General features: G+C 52.4%; 1 protein-coding gene across 7 annotated transcripts in view; it reads right to left on the bottom strand.

Annotated features, from left to right (window-relative positions):
* Positions 1–18807, bottom strand: part of ATP2B4 (ATPase plasma membrane Ca2+ transporting 4) — a 94353-nt gene that overhangs the window by 23545 nt on the left and 52001 nt on the right. For 5 of the 7 annotated variants that reach the window (XM_042976838.1, XM_042976840.1, XM_042976834.1 and 2 more), the window contains exons 3-11: positions 12095–12292; positions 11229–11486; positions 10687–10812; positions 9869–9994; positions 8715–8750; positions 6978–7139; positions 3512–3726; positions 2937–3179; positions 2162–2403 (exon numbers count right to left, since the gene is read on the bottom strand). In XM_042976838.1, coding sequence (XP_042832772.1) covers positions 2162–2403; positions 2937–3179; positions 3512–3726; positions 6978–7139; positions 8715–8750; positions 9869–9994; positions 10687–10812; positions 11229–11486; positions 12095–12292 — 1606 coding nt within the window. The remainder of the gene's footprint in view (positions 1–2161; positions 2404–2936; positions 3180–3511; positions 3727–6977; positions 7140–8714; positions 8751–9868; positions 9995–10686; positions 10813–11228; positions 11487–12094; positions 12293–18807) is intronic. The other 2 variants (XM_042976839.1, XM_042976837.1) reach the window with 1 other exon arrangement.

The raw sequence follows: 18807 nt of genomic DNA, 5'->3' as shown, positions 1-18807 counted from the left end.
GGAAAACTAGACAGCCACATGCAGCGAGTTCTCCAGAAGGACTAGCTCAGATGGTTAACGAAGGTGGCTACGCTGAACAGCAGCTTTTCCTTGTAGACGCAACAGCCTCATACTGTAAGAAGATGCATTCCAGGACTTTCACAGCTAGAGAGAAGTCAGTGCCTGGGTTCCAAAGTTTCAAAGGACAGCTTTACTTGCTCGTTAGTGGCTAATGCAGCTGGTGACTTTACATTGAGGCCAATGCTCGCTTACCATTCTGAAAATCCCAGGGCCCTGAAGAATTATGCTAAATCTACTCTGTCTGTGCTCTCTAAACGGAACAACAAAGCTTGGATGGCAGCACATCTGTTTATGACAAGGCTTACTGAATATTTTAAGTCCACCGTTGAGAGCTGCAAAAGACTCCTTTGAAAATATGACTGCTCATTGACAATACACCTGGTCACCCAGGAACTCTGATGGGGATGTCCAACGAGATTAATGTTGTTTTCATGCCTGCTAACATAACATCCGTTCTGCAGCCCATGAATCAAGGAGTAATTTCGACTTTCAAGGCTTATTATTTAAGAAACACATTTTGTAAGGTTATCGATAGAGATTCCTCTGGTGGATCTGGGCAAAGTAAATGGAAACCTCCTTCCAAATGCCATTAAGAACATTCATGATTTATGGGAAGAGGCCTGCCTATCAACATGAACAGCAGGTTGGAAGCAATTGATTCCAACCCTCATGGATGACTTTGACCCTCAGGGTTCGAGACTTTAGGGGAGGAATTCATTGCAGATGTGGTGGAAAGAGCAAGAGAAATGGAAGGAGCAGTGGAGCCTGAAGATGGGACTGAATGACTGTGATCTCGCGATCAAACACGGACAGATGAGGAGTTGCTTCTAGCGGATGAGCAAAGAAAATTTCTTGAGATGGAACCTACTCTTGATGAAGATGCCGTGAAGATCGTTGAATGACAATAAAGGATTCAGAATAGTACATAAGCTTAGTTGATAAAGCAGTGGCAGGGTTTGAGGGGAAGTAACTCTAATTCTGAAAGAAGTTTTACTGTGGGTAAAATGCTATCAAATAGCATCTCTATATAGCATCTCATGCTATAGAGAAATTGTTCATGAAAAGAGCCAATCTATGCGGCACACTTCACTGTCTTATTTTAAGAAACTGCCACAGCCACCCCAACCTTCAGCACCCACCGCCCTGATCAGTCAGCAGTCATCAACATCGAGGAAAGACCCTCCACCAGCAGAAACATTATGATCACTAGGGGCGCCTGGGTGGCTCAGTCAGTTAAGCATCTGACTCTTAATTTCGGCTCAGGTCATGAGCTCACGGTTCATGGGATTGAGTCCTGCGTCAGGCTCTGCGCGGAGCCCGCTTGGGATTTTTTCTCTCCCTCTCTCTCTGCCCCTCCCTGACTCATGCATGCGTGCACACACACTCTCTCTGTCTCAAAATAAATCAATAAACGTGAAAAAAAATAAAAAAAAAAAGATTATGATCACTAAAGCTCAGATGATGGTTAGCATTTTTTTAGCAATAAAGTATTTATAAAATAAAGTATGTTATTATTTTTTTTTATATATATACATCATGCTATGGCACCCTCAATAGACTCCAGTCTAGTGTAAGCATGAACTGTAAATGCCCTGGGGAATCAAAAAGATTCATTTGCCTCACTCTGTTGTGGCGATCTAGATCCGAACTCGCAACGTCTCTGACGTAGGCCAAAGTTACACTGAACCATTTAATCATAGGAACCCCATGGGCATTAATCTCTGTTTTCAGGCTAGCAAACGAGAGCTTGGATCATTGCGGTCTGAATCCTGGCTGTGCCACCCTTAGCTGTTATCACCTTGAGCAAGTTACTTCACCTCCCGGGACCTCTGTTTTCTCATCCGTAAAGGGGGGATAACAACAGTATCTGCTGCACTGAGCTGTGAAGATTAAACGCAACAGGCCACCCCGAAGGCACGTGAAAACTGCGTGGCCCGAGCAAGCGCTCAGATATGGGTTCTGCGGTCACCGCCCCGAAGCGCGGCTCACGTATCATTCGGCGGGGCTCAGCACGGCGTGGGTTGCCCGGACCTTCCTGGGGGGTGGGGGGGGGAGGGGAGGATTTCGCAGGGAAGGAGAAGCGGGGGAAGGAAGTGCTCACTTGCGCAAGATGATCTCCGAGGCGCCCTTGCTGTACATGCGGTAGCCCCCGCTGGGCTTCTCGATGACCGTGCTCATGGATTTGCGCACCGAGTTGAAGGTATACACCTTGTAGAGCTTCTCCTCGGGCACCTCATTGCGCACCGCATGGTAATCCTGCTTCAGGTCTGTGACAAAGCCCAGCAGAGCACATTCGGTCTTGCTGCCCACCTGCCGCGGCAGACCTCCCTCCTTCTCCGGAGGCTGAGAGAAAAATCATACGTGGCATTTGAGTAACGGACCTCGACTAGGGAGAGAGCTGAGGAAGGAAAGGACAAAACTTTCATGCGTTTTCTTCCCAAGGGTAAGCGGGCGGTGGGCAGTGGCGACTGTGGTCGCTGGGCCATCCGGGGCTCAGTTTACCCTGGGGGCGGTGCTGGTATCTCACCCTGTGCGGGTCTCATTCTAACCCCCTCTCTGAGTTTCTGGGCAATGTGTACTTTCCTCCTGGTAAGCCCAATTCCGCTACCAGCACGAGGTCTCTTCCAGAGATTCTGCCCTCAGATGGTGCCCGGTGGGCGCTTCATGGCCGTAGATTTCTACCTGCCTCCCCACCTCCGCTCTCCTCCCACGGATCATTCCCTAGTCACGCCAAACACGTTCAGTGAGGAGTAGGAAACGTGACGGGGGATGGCAATTCAGGCAGAACAAACAAGAGAAAATTGCTCTGTCCAGAGAAGATTGACGGTCCCTTCCGACCACCCCGTTCGAAGTGTCCAGGCAAAGGGAGAGCTTACCAGAATCTTGGAGGTATAGGCACTGTTGATAGAAATGGCATTGACAATAAGGTCCAGGACCTTGGGCAGGAGGACATCAGGGCTCGGGATCTGATGGTAATGGGTGTCTCCAATATAAGCCTGTACCACGGTCATGCGGTTCATGGTCAACGTGCCGGTCTTATCAGAGCAAATGGCTGTGGCGTTGCCCATTGTCTCACAAGCATCCAGGTGCCGCACCAGGTTATTGTCTTTCATCATTTTCTACAAAGGAGATGAGAGCAGACTTGAGAGGGGACCGAATACAGGCCAAAGGCCATGTTTCAGCCAACATGTCTCCACCTCTCATCCTCTTGTTGGCACAAAAACGCAGGATACCATTGTTGCGAATCCTCTTTAGATTCCACTGGCTTTCCGAAACACTGATGCGGCTGATCAAGAGGGTCTTTCACCTGTGAGCAGTGCCAGCGGCCTCTGCCCCTGCGAGGTGCCACGCAGGGTCTGTGGAGATGGCCCGGCCTTTCACCCCACGCTACACGGCGCCCTCCCTTCCCATCTCCGTCCTGAAAGAAGAGCCAGCCTCGTTCCCGTCTCACCTTCACGGAGTAGGCCAGGGAAATGGTGACAGCCAGCGGCAGCCCCTCTGGCACAGCCACCACCAGCACAGTGATGCCGATGATGAAGAACTTGACAAAGTACTGGATGTAGATGGGAGTGCACTCGGGCAGCCACGCTCTGCGGTGGATCACGAAGTTGTCAATCACAAAGTACAGGATCAGGATGAGAACCGTGAAGGCAGACATGATGAGGCCTGTCCGGGAAACAAGTCACATGAACCCAGGCTCCAGGGCCTTCCCGGGGCCCTAGCCAGAGGTGGGCTGGCAGAAGTTAGAGGCTTTGCTACCAGTGTTTAGAACCACTCCCTCTAGGGAGTCGTACCCAGATCCCCTATCCATTCTCTGTTGCTTATACATTACTGTGCAGGGGAAAAGACGCTGGTTTTGTCTCCCACAGACACAGGCTCTAGTCTCGGCCCTGCGCTAACCGGACTCGTGGCTTTGTCCCTCTCTGGGCCTGTTTCCTCATTCATAAACAAGGAGTTGGTCTAGCTTTCTTTTTTCTTTTGGGCAAGGTCATCTAATACTTTCTGTTTTTTATTTATATTTATATTTTTTAAAATCTACATCCAAATTAGTTAGCAGAGAGTGCAGCACTGATTTCGCGAGTAGATTCCTTAGGGCCCCTCCCCCATTTAGCCCATCCCCCCTCCCACAACCCCTCCAGCAACCCTCAGTTTGTTCTCCATATTTATGAGTCTCTTCCGTTTTGTCCCCCCCTCCCTGTTTTTATATTATTTTTGTTTCCCTTCCCTTATGTTCATCTGTTTTGTCTCTTTAAGTCCTCATATGAGTGAAGTCATACGATCTTTGTCTTTCTCTGACTAATTTCACTTAGCATAATACCCTCCAGTTCCATCCACGTAGTTGCAGGTCTAGTTTTCTAAAACAGCATTTTATTGGGGTGCCTGGGTGGCTCAGTCAGTTGAGGGTTTGACTCTTGATTTTGGCTCAGGTCATAATCCCAGGGTCATGGGATCGAGCCCCACGTCGGGCTCTGCGCTGAGTGAAGGGCCTGCTTAGGATTCTCTCCCTCTTTCTCTGCCCCTCCCGTGTGCGTGCACATGTGCTTTCTCTCTCTCCCTCTCTCAAAACACACACACAAAAAAAACAAAAAAAAAACCCCAAAAAACAAAAACCCAGCATTTTATGACTCTATCTCACTCTTTCCACAATTCATAACGTAGTGACTGTATCTGCCTACTTCCTAGTAGTTTATCAATTTGGGTTTCTCCCCTATCAATTCATGACTCGTTCACAGCGATGTCCCTAAGGTCACCTGCATGACTAACTTTCAGAACAGTGTTTCCTGACCTTTCTCTTGACACGGCATAGATAGGAGATGACAATAATTTGTATGTTTACAACAAGCAAATATTTCTATAGTGTTTGCTATAGGCCAGGTAAGCACCTCATGTATACTGACCCATTTAATCCTCACGAAACCCCTGTGAGGTAAGTTACTATGATCATCCCCTTTCATGGGGAAATCAAGGCACAGAGAGGTGTTTTTTTTTTTAAAGAAGATCAAAACAAAATTATGATCTTTAAATTTTTAAAATTTTATTTATTTATTTATTTATTTATTTATTTATTTATTTCGTTCATGATAAGTGTACTCTTTAATCCCCATCACCTATTTCACCTATCCCCTCACCCCCTTCCCCACAGAGAGTTTCCTGGAATGGACACTGGCTGGGGGACCAACTATTCTGGTTTGCCTGAGGCTGTGCAGTTCCCTGGGATGTGGGACTTTCAGAGCTAAAATCAAGACCGTCCCAAGCCAACGGGGACAGCTGGTCATCCTACAACACTGATGTAAACGGAAGAATCTTTTCAAGGTCAGAAAGCACCTGGCCTGGGTGCTGTCTGGCCACTCTGAAGGCTGAGGGAATCACTATCCGGGCACCCTGCACCTCTCTGTGGCAAAATATCTGGGAAGAGCTTTGCTTCAAACCCCAGTCTAGTTTGGGTCTTTGCTTTTCCTGAGGGCCTAATGATTCAAGACAATCAGAGCAAGGCCAGAGGTGACTATACCAATAAAAGCATATTTTTTTGAGCTTTGCTTCAGCAGGGTCAGGGCTGATGTGAGGCAACCTGGGTGCGTAGGGCCCAAAATTTAAGGAAGTGCTCCCTCCCAGGGTGGCACATTTCCTCGCCCGACTCCCGGCCTAGCTTGATACGTAAACTAAAACAAGAGAGGAGACCTGGTGGCCGGCCCACCAGGTAGCTCGCACTCCCTAAAGAGCAGGGCAGGGATCCGGAGGACAATAGAAGGGGTTAGGCGGGGTCTGTTTAATGTTTCACACCTATGCGCCAGGCTCAGGAACGTGATTCCACACCCGCAATTCATCTCATCCGTGTACAGTTTATACGCAAGAGATGTCACAGTGGTCAAAATCAGCCGGGTACTAGAACTGAAAGGATAGGGCTAGACTAATGCGGTCCAGCAGAACTCTCTGCGATGCTTCAAACGTTCACTGCGTGCGCTGTCCCATAAGGTAGCCACGACCTGAGTGTGGACATTGACCAACTGAACTCAGGCTGATGTGACCGAGGAACCGAATGTTTAACTGTATTTGATTGTCGGTCGATGTAAGCGGGAACAACCACACAGGGTTAATGGCTCCGGTAGCGGACCGCAAAGCTTCTGGCTCCCCAGTGTGTGGTCAGCCCATCGGTGGCACTGGCATCGCCTGGGGGCTTGTCAGAGATGCAGACTCTCAGGCCCCGACCTCCTGACTCAGAATCTGCGCTTTAACCAGGTTCCGGGTGAATTGTCCACACAGAACGTACTGGTCTAGCCTTTGATTGTGGTAAAGAGAGGGGTGGGGACAGGAGATAATTAAACAGTGGGACAAGACCGTACCTGGAGGGCTCTACCACTGAAGGCACAATATTCCTTCTGTTTCCTCCTCCAGCCCCGCCCCCCCCCCCCCCCTTAACCCCCAACAGAAGGTAGAGGGAGAATGTAGAGGCAGTCTGGAAAGAGCCTCTCCAACCACAGGTTTCCTTTTTCCTCCCGTCCTTACTCTGAATTTACTGTCCTGTGCCTGGCCAGATGCTAGGACCACACTCGGGAACTGCCTCCAGGAAACAGGAGCCTTCTCTGCCCTTAAGGAATGTATAAGTCAATACACGAAACAGGTGGGTGGTTACCAGTCTTCCGTCTCCCTGAAGTAAATCTCCCCTGTGTGACAGAAGTTCTTTATTTCCCACTTGGCGGCAAGAGACCACGGGGCCTTTAACCCTCGCACGCTTCTCCCTGAAAAGGCCCAGGGAGTGGCCGGAGGGTGGCAGGGAGAGGGGGCCTACTCCCTGGGCTGCACGAGCCCCTTGGAAGTTTCGGCTTCTTTCTGCCGGCCCGGTTGGTACAGAAGGGAGACAGGGAGGCCAGGATCCAGAACAGCACTAACGAACAACAAGAAGCCGCCGCCCTACTCACCAGCTTTCCCGATCTGAACAGCCAAGCGCGTCAGCTTGCCCTGCAGCACCGACTTCTCCTTTTTGGGCAGCTTGGCCGCCTTCTTCTCCTTCTCCTCGTTGTCGGTCCCCTCCTGGCTGTTGAGTGGCTGGATTTCCAGGGCCACCCCATCCTGAGTTTTTGCTAGGGTGCGCACAACAGAGAGGACAGGTGAGCGCGCAAGGTGACGGCAGCAGGTGGCAAGCACGTGAGAACCCCAACTCCTCTGTCTCCTTCCTGGAATCCACCTCGGACCCCCGATGTCGATTCTGACCACTCTCACCCCGTGCCAGACGGGGCACTTGCCTTGCACCCTCCACTGGGGCCTTTGGAATGATACTCTGACAACTGGAGACGAAATGGGAGTGTTTTCGGGGTACGGGTTTCCTCTTCAGTGGCAGCTTCCTGGCACCACCTCAGAGCCCCAAGCCAGGCTTATTCCAGCAAGAGGATTAGTCATGCCGCTAAGCGCTATTACCAACAACCATCCCTCCTGGAATTCAGTGCTTAGAATGGTGAATCTTCACTGCAGGAAGGGGCTGACGGGGAAGGCTGGAAGACGTTTCTAGAGCGTAAGGGCCCTCCCGGTCTGCTCTGTTAAATGGTTCATCTCTCTCTTCCTATAGACCGTCAGGGGAGAAACACAGACCCCCCCCAATACAAGATGTTTTCCAGTTCCTCCTCATATCAGTCGAATGACAGCGGAAGGAAATGCCCTTTCTCCCCTGTCTGACGAAGGTGGGGAGGCACAGAGTGGGGAGGTACAGGGGTAAGTCTTTTGGGGGGGAGAGGGAAGAAGCTGGTATGAGGGACCCTCTGGAATGAGAGGGATAAAGACAGACATATAAACCCATTTTGCTTTCAAAAGAAGAGTTAAAGAGACCTAAAATTAAAGAATTATTTCTGTGGAGCCCTGGTTCTCCGATGGGATGACTTTATTCCTGAAGACTCCTATGACACGGGTCCAAAGAGCAAAATAATCACTAGTGGCTGTCTCAAGAGAGCCATTCTCGCTGGGTCCCAGCACCCCTCCAGCTTCACCCCCGTTGGAGCTCAGCCCTTTTGCTTAGGATGCCCTTCCTGAGATACTGTCTCTGTTGTCAGACTCACAAACAAGACAGAGACGGGATGTAGACACAGCCACCAAAAAAGAAACACACACCAGATCGGGAGGAAGAAAACAGACTGAGGGGAGAACAAAGAAAGAGGTGGGGAGAGGTACAGAGAAAGGCTCTGTCCAAGCACCCCCGAGAAGACTAGAAGAGAAGACCAGACCAGAAGAGGACACCGATGAGGCAGCTAGCAAGAGGAGGGTGCAGGGACTGCCCACCCCATCTCCCTCCACCGTGAGGACCCTGAAGTCTTCCAGCCCGGAAACCGATGACCTTTGGCGTTTAAATCTGGCCGAGGGCAATGAAGCAATGCGTTCAGCGCCCAGAGAAGAGCTGATCCATCCCACACGCTCCCCAAGAGAAACCTTGACAGGAGATTCCATGAGACAACAGCAGAGGGTGCTGTTGTCCCATTTTGGATTGGGATTGGGAACCCCCTCCTGAGACCGCCCCCAAATCTCTGCACCTTCCTCAGGATGAGGCATCCAGGCCACAGCAGCAGATAACAGATTTATGGAGAGGACAAAGGGAGAAGGCAGATGGCCTGGAAAGGTCTGATTTGAGTGTGGGCAGGTAGAGATGGTAAATGAGTGGGTGGCGAGGTTACCTTTGTTGCGATTTTCAGGGACTCCTTGTTTTTTACCTGTTTGAACAAGAAAGAAAAAAGTGGGGTGGAGACCCAGAGCGACTATCAAGAGATCAGATATCCAATCTGTTGGTCCTGCTCAGAGCCCAAAAGGGCGACAGCAAAGGGGCTGAGCGGCAGGGAAGGGACTATAAAGGAAGTTCACGTCTCTGCTCACATCCATGCTCACGAGGGGCTCTCCTGAATCCTGGGGGTGCAGACCAGCCACTCGTGCAGGTGAGTGCACACCCACACCTGAGCTGCGTTCGCGCGGAGCCCAGGCCGCTGCTGGGAGGCTGCTCCCGGCCTGAGTCACATCGCTGGGAGAAATGGGGTGGGGGTGAGAAAGTGAGAGGCTGGAACGGTTTCTGCCTAATGGCGAAGGCTCTGAAAGGGGTCTCCGTGTCAATTCATCGGCACCAGGCAAGCTTCCTCCTTACTCATTTGCAGGTAGCTGCAAAAACCACTAGTCTAGCTCCTGGGGGGAACGTGTTTCATTTCCTTTTGATAACCCGCCCTCCACGAAACAGCCTGAGATGGTCCTCTAGCCAAGGGACAGAAATCCTTCCCTCCTCCAAGGAAAGAAGGAATGCCTAGGGAAAGGGGAAGACTTCTTTTTAGTATCTCTTCTTCATTCACCCTCTGTGTTTTCTCCCTTCAGGAGCACGTGAATGGCAGAGACAGGACTAACTCTGGGGGGAGACATTACCTCTCTGTTCCCACTCTCCTAGCTGGGTCTCTCTTCCCCTGACAGCCCACGGTTTTGGCAGTTTACCCTCAGCCTTGACGGGTCATTTAATCCCCCACGTTTGCGGAAGAAGGGTTGGGGGGTTGCACGGAGGGCATCTGGGGCCGGAGCACCTAGCCAGCTCCCGTGGGGCAAGCTTTACATCTTGCCCCTGCACAGCCATTAACAGACACGGGAGTTGAGCCTCAGAGGTGACCTGACTTGGTTTTCATCAGAGCACCCTGGGGAGCCAGGCTTGACATCTTCATCTCGGCAAGACGTTCAGATATCTGTGCTCTTCATCCAGCAGCTTCTTCCACGCAGATGTTCCATCCGGGTCTGTTCTCTTGCCTCCCGCTTTGTCCACGGGCACGGGTGGGAACAGAATCTCATCTCAAATGCCCCTTACCTTTTTTCTTCTTCTCCTCCTCTTCTCCCTCGCTGGCTCCCAAAAGGGTAAAGATGATTCCAGTCTGAGAGTTGATACCCACAGCCGTCACTACCATCCGGCCAGAACCTTCCATGACATGGGTCCCTATGTGACAAAGGAGAAGGTGGGAGGAGTGTTGTTTTTTATACCTAGCCAGGCTTTGGTGTGGAACGCAAACTTAGAAAACAACAGTCCCTCTTCCTTCCTTCCCCACGGATAATGATCCGCTCGGCAGATAGTGGGAAAAGGTCAAGAGCTGGGCCCATTTAAAATAGACCAAGCACTCCAGCTGATTCCAATGGGTAGCCAAGGTTGAGAATCACTGTTCTAGAACGCTGGTTATCTTTACTCACCCAAGTACTGTTGCTCCCAGCTTTAGCTAATATGGTTGACCCTTGAACAACACGGGTTTCAACTGCACATGGATTCTTTTCAATAAATATATGTACAGTTAAAAAAGAATAATCAAATCAAATCAAATAGACCAAGCAGATTGGGGGGTAAGGAGAAAAGTGAGTCTAACTGCTTTAGGGTAAGACTCCTTCCCCCACCCCCACCCCCACCAGCAGCGCCCTACCAAGGCTCCTAGAGCACTTGCTGTAGAGAACCTGTTTTAGGTTGCCCGATAACCCTGTATTCAACCCACCGATATGCTGCTGCCCCAGATGAAGCTAGGGGAAGGAGAGGGGGTAGGGCCAGAAGAGAGAGCGAGGCCTGGAGCAGGTCTCCGTAGCCTGGCTGGCTGGGGGAGGTAGAATGGGAAGTAGAATGGGGGCCGAAGCAGCCAGAGGCCATACCTGAGAGCAGCATTGGGTCCCTTTCCACAGACTTCTTGACATGGTCTGATTCCCCAGTCAGAGAGCTCTCGTCAATCTTGAGATCGTTCCCCTGGATCAGGATCCCATCTGCGGGCAGTAGGTCACCTAGTGCACAGAGGGGAAAGGGCAACAGGGAAAGAGGGGAGGAAAGAGCTTGGCAGAGGGTAGGAACCATCCAACCCCATTTCAGGGCTGCTTCCACGGGCCCTGCCCATAGGGTAATGGCCCAGGGGGGTACCTGGAGAGCCTCTGAAAGATGACTTCATCTCTGACAACCTGTTAACAGTTACTTCTCATGGCCTCAACATTATGTATTTTTAACCCTAAGACACACAGGGTACAAGTCTGACACTTTTTGGGGAGAGTTTCTTCTTTCTTTAGATCCTTCTCCACAACCTCCTTCCCCTGACCTAGAAGCTATCACGATTGCAGTCTTATCTTTTTGGGTCTTCGGTGATTCCCAGCCCCCTATGCCAAAGGCCCTAGCCCTCAGGGCTCGTACAAGAAGCACGAGTTCTCACCGTATTTGATTTGGGCGATGTCACCCACCACAATCTCAGCCACGGGGAGCTGGATGATGTGACCATTTCGGATCACGGAGAATTTCTGTTCCTTTTCGATGCGGTTCTGCAGCCCCCGGAATTGCTTCTCTTTGCTCCAATCATTGAAGGCAGTCACCAGCACCACGATGATCACGGAGAACAGGATGGCTGCCCCCTCAATCCAGCCGGCTTCTGCCTCTCCTTCGTCTTCCGGGCTACTTACGGGTAGACCACACTCTAGCCCAGGGAAAGGAGAGAGTGGAAGGGTCAGCTGGGGGCCTTTTGTTAACATTCAAAACGGAAGTAGTGTCTCCACAATCCCCAGAACGGCAAGTCAGGGAAGGAGAATAATAGAAAATAAAACCCTTGGGTAGTAGAGCCATCCTCTGAGGGTACTGGAGGATGGCACGATTGGGCACCGTCTCGTTGCCAATAGAATTATTTGCGTGCTAGATAGCACGAAACATGTCATTGCCAATGACTGGCCAGTCGCATGTGCAGAACTTATGATTCCTAACGTGGTCAGGCTCCAGGTCGCTGCTCTTTCCCATGATGCCAAATAGCTGGCGGGAGGCACTGGGAGAAGCAGGTTTTGTTGGTTGGGTGAGGGTAGAGGACTCCTGATACTCTGCATGAGGATTTGATAGGAGAAGGGGAGGGAGACCCTGGAATCAGAATGGGTTGGAAGAACAGCTTACTAGCTACTTGCTGGTTTTCTTTGGAGAGCCCTGCCCCCCCCCCCCGAACTTTTAAGCTACACCCTGCCAACTGCTAAGACCAGTGCTTATTGGAGGTGCTGGAAAGAACGCCGATCAGAGCCGCGCTGGGCTGCTGTGGACACTCACGTTCATTTTCTTCACCGGGGGGCCGATAGAAGGACAGGACGAGGGAGATGATGGCTGCAATCTCCAGGATGATGAGTGTGACATCTTGAAGGGCTTCCCACACTAGTTCTAAGAAGGTCTTGGGCTTTTTGGGGGGGATAAAGTTCTGTCCGAACACGTGCTTACGTTTCTCCAGGTCCGCAGGGTTCCCAGACAGACCTGGGAAGGAGATACGAGTAGGATGAGCAGGTGGGCAAAAAGGGGAAGAAGTGAGGGACAGAAGAAGGCAGTTGAAAGACCTAAATAAAGACCCTCCACTTCCTGTTCTGCCCAAGTATGAGATCCAGCCAGGGTGACCAATCTCCCCACTTTGCCCAGGATGCGGAGGGGAGGGTGTGTGTGTGTGTGATACCTTCAGTCTCAAAACGGGCAAACCGGGACAAGGTGGTCACAGGTGGCCACTGGCTGCTGCTCTGTCCCCAGGGTAAGCTAACCTAGATCTAACACCTCACCGCCTCCTCCCAAGGATGCTGCAGGCTCCAGCTCTGAGAACACAGACATTCAAACGGTCCCTGGGGCTGACAGAACTTTCCTCTCACATTAACATGTAACTACTGGTGATGATTCTAAAACAGAGTTAGCGTCCATCCACTGGCTCACACACAAAGGCCCGGAAGAATATGCTCTCTGCTCAAGGTCACGCTAGGAAGCTAGGAGACAGCCGGACCAGTTGTCCCGATTGGAAGTTCCAGGGGCTTTAGGAGAACAGGAGAGGCTTTTGGACTCCCATCTGTGGCCATCCCCTTGAGGCACATGTTCCCTCGTTTTGTCACCTCCCCCACAGACACAGACACACACCGCTAAGAGGTGCTACCATTCTAGTAAGTACTGTGGACTTATAGGTATTAAGAGAAGCCCTATTATTCACATTGATTGAAAAGAGAACACAAAAGCGAAGCGGCAAAGTCAGACGGTATGCAGTCCTTGATTACCAGCATGCTCCCCTCTAGCACATATGCTTATAAACCTGTACGAGTGTGCACCCATATTCCAGACATGTTCCAGAGAGAAAAGGGATAGGCAGAATTATTCCCTATTCTCAGTGCCGCCTTTATTTCAGGACTTTTTTTTTTTTTTTATGTCTATTTATTTTTGAAAGAGAGAGAGAGGGGGAGGAGGGGCAGAGCAAGAGTGGGAGACACAGAATCCAGAGCAGGCTCCAGGCTCCGAGCTGTCAGCGCAGAGCCCGACGCGGGGCCTGAACTCATGAACTGTGAGATCGTGACCTGAGCCAAAGTCGGACGCTTAACAGACTGAGCCACCCAGGGGCCCCCAGGCCTTATATTTAGGCTCCTCTGCTGGGCCCCAGGAGGGGGTTATACTGTAGGGGAAGGAGGGAAATCCTAAAACTTCAACGGATGCCAGGTGGCATTTCTCAAGTTGTTTACCCAGAGCAGCAGATAAGCCCTGGGCTTGGCACCTGGAGCTGCACCGTTCCATGGGTTCCCACCCACAGGCAGGGTGGGGCGAGCTTTGTCTGGGGAAAAGAAGGTCCTAGAAGAGGAGAGTTAGAATCAGAGGGCAGGGACACTCCACGAAGCCTCCCGAGGGAGAGCAGGGGACAGGAAGCTGCAAGGAGAATTGGAGATGCTGATGCCAGAGGGCTGCCTCACACTTTGGTTAACAGGAAGGGCTATTCCCCCGGTGGGGAGGGGGGCGTGGCGTGAAGGCAGACCTCTACTCTCCGTCTCCGCTCAACAGGACCCAAGAGTGGTATCTTAAGTGGCAAGAGGAGAGATTTGGGTCAGACCTCGGGAAGGTACTCGGACAGAAAAAGACTTGGGAAAGGGGAAACCCGAAGGGGTGTTGCTTGTAGGGTCTGAGATGGCCTCCATTTCTGCATCCAGAAGACAAAAACCATCAGGAGGGGTACTCAAGATACTCCCCTGTCTGGGAGGGTAGACGAAGGACCCTGAGTGGAGGGAAAGTGTGTGTGTGTGTGTGTGTGTGTGTGTGTGTGTGTGTGTGCGCGCGGGGTCGGGGGGCGGTGGTGGTGAACTGGCTTCCACACTGGTGGAGTTGGGGAATAGGGACCACTCTCACCTGCCAGCGCTCAGTCTGAGAGGGAAATGGGGAGCCGGTCAGGGAAGCGGTGCCCATATTCTAATCCAGGGCCTCCTGCCTCCCAGTGCCCAGATATGCCACCCTGGCCTCTGGCTGAGTGGCATAGCCAACTCTGTGGGGGAGTGGGTTTGGCCAAAGCACTAGAAGCAAGTTGGGCTGCTTCCCAGAGGCTCCCTGCCTCCACCGCACTGCAAAGTCGGGTTCCCAGTGGGAAGGGAAAGCAAGGGCCTGGGAAAGGAGTGTTTCTGGGCAGGGCATCGTGACCCCCAGGCAGGCAGAGGCGGAGCAGTCGGCGGATCCTGGCCGGTTCTTTCTCCCCGAGGACCTGAGAGAGCGAGGCTGTGCCAGTTTGGGACCGCTCTACTGGAGGGCCAGGTTTGCTCGAGGGAAACAGGAGTTCTGATCATTTGTTCATCTCCCCGGGGACGTTTCTCAAGGAAGCAGCGAGGAGATGCCATTGCCCCCTTACCAAGGTGAGTAGATGACTGTGAGGGCAAACCAGATATCAGATACTAGAGGTCATCTTAAGGGACATCCCAAGACCCCAACGGAGGCCAAAGCCACAGCAGCAACAACAATCTAGCTGAAAGCACCCATCTGAGGTCATCCTGCCCTCTCTGTTCTCAGATTAATACCCTGTGACCTCCCTCTCTCTCTTGTGCTCTATCCATTCAGCCAGCACATCCTGGCAGCTTTATCTTCAAAATATACCCAAGGTCTATTCCCTTCTCACTTTCCACTGTCACCATCCTGGTGTGAGCTGGCACCCTCTCTTGCCTGGGTGATGACGACTGTCCTCTAACTGGTAACCTTGCTCCCACCCCTGCTGTCCCGTGCCCCGTCTCCTCCCAACACAGTAGCCAGAACGATCTTTTTCAAACCCAACCCTTGGCACTCACCTACTGGTGGCTTTTACTTGGAGTGAAAGCGGGCACCGGGGCCTTTATGATGGCCCGTAAGGCCCCTCAAGAGCCCCCGGCCTCCCACCCCTCAACTCCTACTATTTGCTCCTTGCCCAGCGAGCCTTCCTGCCGTGCCCTGAACGCGTTCGAGAAGCTTCTATTTCAGCCCTGCAGTAGCTCCTCCTTGGCTCAGCTTGCTGTTCACTAGCTCATTCTCTTACCTCTTTCCGGTGTTTGTACACCGACCCTGACCTCACTGATTTAATAACATGGCTTCTCCGCTCCCGCACTCTCGATCCCCTTATCCTGTGTCACTGTTTCCTTCCACAGGTCTTCTCCCCTAGTATGTTATATGATGTATTCATTATGTCCGTCCACCCCGCCCCCCTCCACGAGGGCGGGAGCTTTGTCTTTCTTCCTTAGGTCTACAACAGTGCCCAGCATTGTACGCATACAAATGTGCTGAATGAACTGAATGGATGAGTAATAAATCGGGTTGCTAACGTTTAAGTGATTACTAGGTGCCAGATGCTTCACCAGGCACATTGGTGCCTTCTCGTTCAGACGCCGCAAACCCCTATGAGACAGTTACTGTTAACCCCATTTTACATATCAGCAGACTGAGGCCTGGAGAGGTTATGTAACTACTCGGGCTCGTACGCGACACAGTCTATTCCACTCCCCAGGAAGCAGCTGCACGCCCACCTACACGCAGAGGGGGCTGGGGTGTGGAAGCGGCTTCGTTCCAGGGTGACTAACTGGTCCCGCTTGGCCCGGGACTTCCCAGGTTTGGGTCCCGAAGCTCCCACCTCCTGGAAACCACCCGGCACCCCCTGGGTCCCATGGCTGGTGGCCCGCGTGCCGCTTTCCTCTGCGCCTCTACGCCAATCAGCCCTGATCCCATGGTTTACAACCGGGCCGAGTTAGTGTCTCCTTCCTGTCCTCAGGGATGGTGCCACCAGGTCTATCAGAGTCCAACCTATGAATCTCGCACTCGATACAAGGTTCATTATGGCCTTTTTTGGATCCAAGCAAACCAAACGACACACATTACGGAAAACAGAAAGGTCAGGCCTTGCTCTTGCCTCGATGGCCTCGAAGTCACACACGAACTTCCTGTTTGCCATTTTCTCTCATCTCTCTGCTCCACCTTAAGTCACCCTAAGCTGTTGCAGTAGCTATCTTAAGAAGTCAAGTGGCCGTCCCAGTTCCCAGTGTGCCCTGAGGCAGGGAGGGGCCTGTGGGGACTGTTAGCAAAGTAGCCTTGGGAATCCTCACTCCGACTTGTGGCAGGGCACGGGAAAGCCTGCGGGCCTGGGAGCTCAGCCAATCCCCAATTTTGGGCTTTTCATTCCATTCTTCCTGCCCCCAGAGGCTCTCAGGCCCTGCTCTCCACAGAGGTAACTTCGCATAAATCCTTGTCTAGCCGAGGACAGGGTATTAGACCCTGATCTCTGCAGTGGCTTCTCAAATATGCAGCTTCCTGGAGAGAAGCTTGGCAGGGAGAGAATGCTGGAAACACAGGAAAAGGATTTCCCTTAGAAATACATCAAAAAAAAAAAAAAAAAAGAGAGAGAGAGAGAGAGGAATCTTTGTCCCCAAGAACATGGGAGAGAGAAAGCCCCACCCAAATCAGGAGTGCTTTTGGCTCTAAGAACCAGACTGAACACATGAGCTGGGAGAGGCGACAAAGAATGTCAGGCTCTGAAGTCATCGCCCCTACCCCGTGTTGGGGAGTTTCATGGCCCCTGCCCAGGCTGGCAGGAGAGGGAATATGCAGCAGTGGAAAATCTGTGTCTGCTGTGGGTCTGTGCGGGGAACCAGGGCTTGGGAGGAGAGGCGGCAGCCCGGCCCTCAGTGGCCTGGCTCCAGCAGGGAAGGGCCAGGGCCAGCCTCCCTGGGACGCCAAGGGCTGTCGGCAGCGGCACCCCTCACGAGAACCAGCTCAGCCCCAGAAAGGGTGGGGCTGGGTCAGACATCACGAGGGACTTCCCAGCTGGCTGAGTTATGACACCTTGCCAAGGACTCACCTCCCACACACATAGTACCAGGGACAGGTTGCCCTGGGTGGGGTGGAAGGCAGCCCTCTTTGGTACAGGAGAACAGGCAGCAGAATACCTTTCAAGCCCTACCTTAAAAACCTTGCGTTGGGGGGGCTGAGGGGAGGGGGAGCTTGACATCAGCACAGGGACCGCAGGCTTTCGGCAAATGCCACGACCTCAGCATCTCTAGCCTAGCACACCCACAGCTCGGAGATGTGCTCTCTGGCTGCTGGACTTCCAGCCCCTAGAGATAAAGCCATCGCCTCAGGGTCACCGCAAGAGGATGCCGGACTTGGGGGAGAATGGCCCTTTCCTGATGCTCAGTGCACACAGCCCGGCAGCGTCAGCAGTGTCTGGCCCTCCTCTCCACGCCTTTTCTGAACACCCCAAAGCTGGCGCAGAGCAAGAAAGCTCCCTGGTCTGCCCTCCGCAGCCCTCTGCTCGGCCACCTGCTCCCACACCGCACGCGTGTGCTTCCCTCCAGTGTCACGCTCCCTGGTGCTCACACGTCAGAGCTAAATAAAAAGAGTGAAAGCCCTACTTCCAAGGGTGGATGCGACATCTGCCTCGGCCCAGGAGGGAGTGCTATCTCTCTCCCCCCGCCCCTAGCTGATGTTCCATGCAAGGCAACAAGAAGGTCCAGAACGAAACAGAACTTGCAAGCTTTTCTGCTGAGCTGCGAAAGGAATGCGGCACAAAGGGTTCCCGGCCTGGAAGGGGGGGGCAAAGCAGTGGGGGGAGGGGGTGGTTTTCAGGCTCAGGAAGACTCATCCCCTCTCCCCATCAAGACTGCCCTGTCCCCTGCCTGGCAGCATTATGCCAGCCATCCCAGAAGCCCAGCTCTGGGCAAGGAGGCGCTGAACAGAAAAGAATTCACAGAGCCTGGGGTTGGGCTGGGGAGGGAAGGTCCAAAGCTGTCACGCACTGTTGGCCTCACTCAGCCCTGGGTGCACAAATCACACAGGGGACTCCCAGGATGCAACATGGAATCCCCTGCAGGGGGTGGAGGAGGGGGGGAGGCTCCGAGGGAGGGCGCTTTCACTCTCTTTCTCAATCACCTATTTTCCTCATTCCAGCTGTTGAGACTGCTTCCCCTGGGGTTTGCTGGAAACCTTTCCCACCCCTCCGTAAAGTACTCAGTATTTCTTTGAAGAAGTTACTAGACTTGCCTCAGCTTCTCACATCACAGCATAGCTGCTTTCTGGCTGTTTGCGCTGGCCTGCCCACCTTCTCTTCCCTTCCCTCCAAGATGTTCTTCCGGCTTGAGTCTCTCTCACATCTTTTTTTTTTTTATTAAATTTTTTTTTTAATGTTTATTTATTTTTGAGACAGAGAGAGACAGAGCATGAACGGGGGAGGGGCAGAGAGAGAGGGAGACACAGAATCGGAAGCAGGCTCCAGGCTCTGAGCCGTCAGCCCAGAGCCCGACGCGGGGCTCGAACTCACGGACCGCGAGATAGTGACCTGAGCTGAAGTCGGACGCTTAACCGACTGAGCCACCCAGGCGCCCCCTCTCTCACATCTTAAAGTAGCGCTAATAGATGTCCCCGAAGCACGATGGGCAGAGAGGGCCAGACTGTCAGCCTCTGCAGCCGTGCCCACGTGCATTGCTTTCAGGATCACTTATCTGGCCTCTTTGGTAGCCAGTCGGTTGAGTGTCTGGACA

The sequence above is a fragment of the Panthera tigris genome, chromosome F3 (genome assembly GCF_018350195.1).
Source record: "Panthera tigris isolate Pti1 chromosome F3, P.tigris_Pti1_mat1.1, whole genome shotgun sequence".
NCBI classification, from domain to species: Eukaryota; Metazoa; Chordata; class Mammalia; order Carnivora; family Felidae; genus Panthera; species Panthera tigris.
The sequence above is the reverse complement of the archived record's forward strand: the minus strand, read 5'-3'. Positions and strand labels throughout refer to the sequence as shown.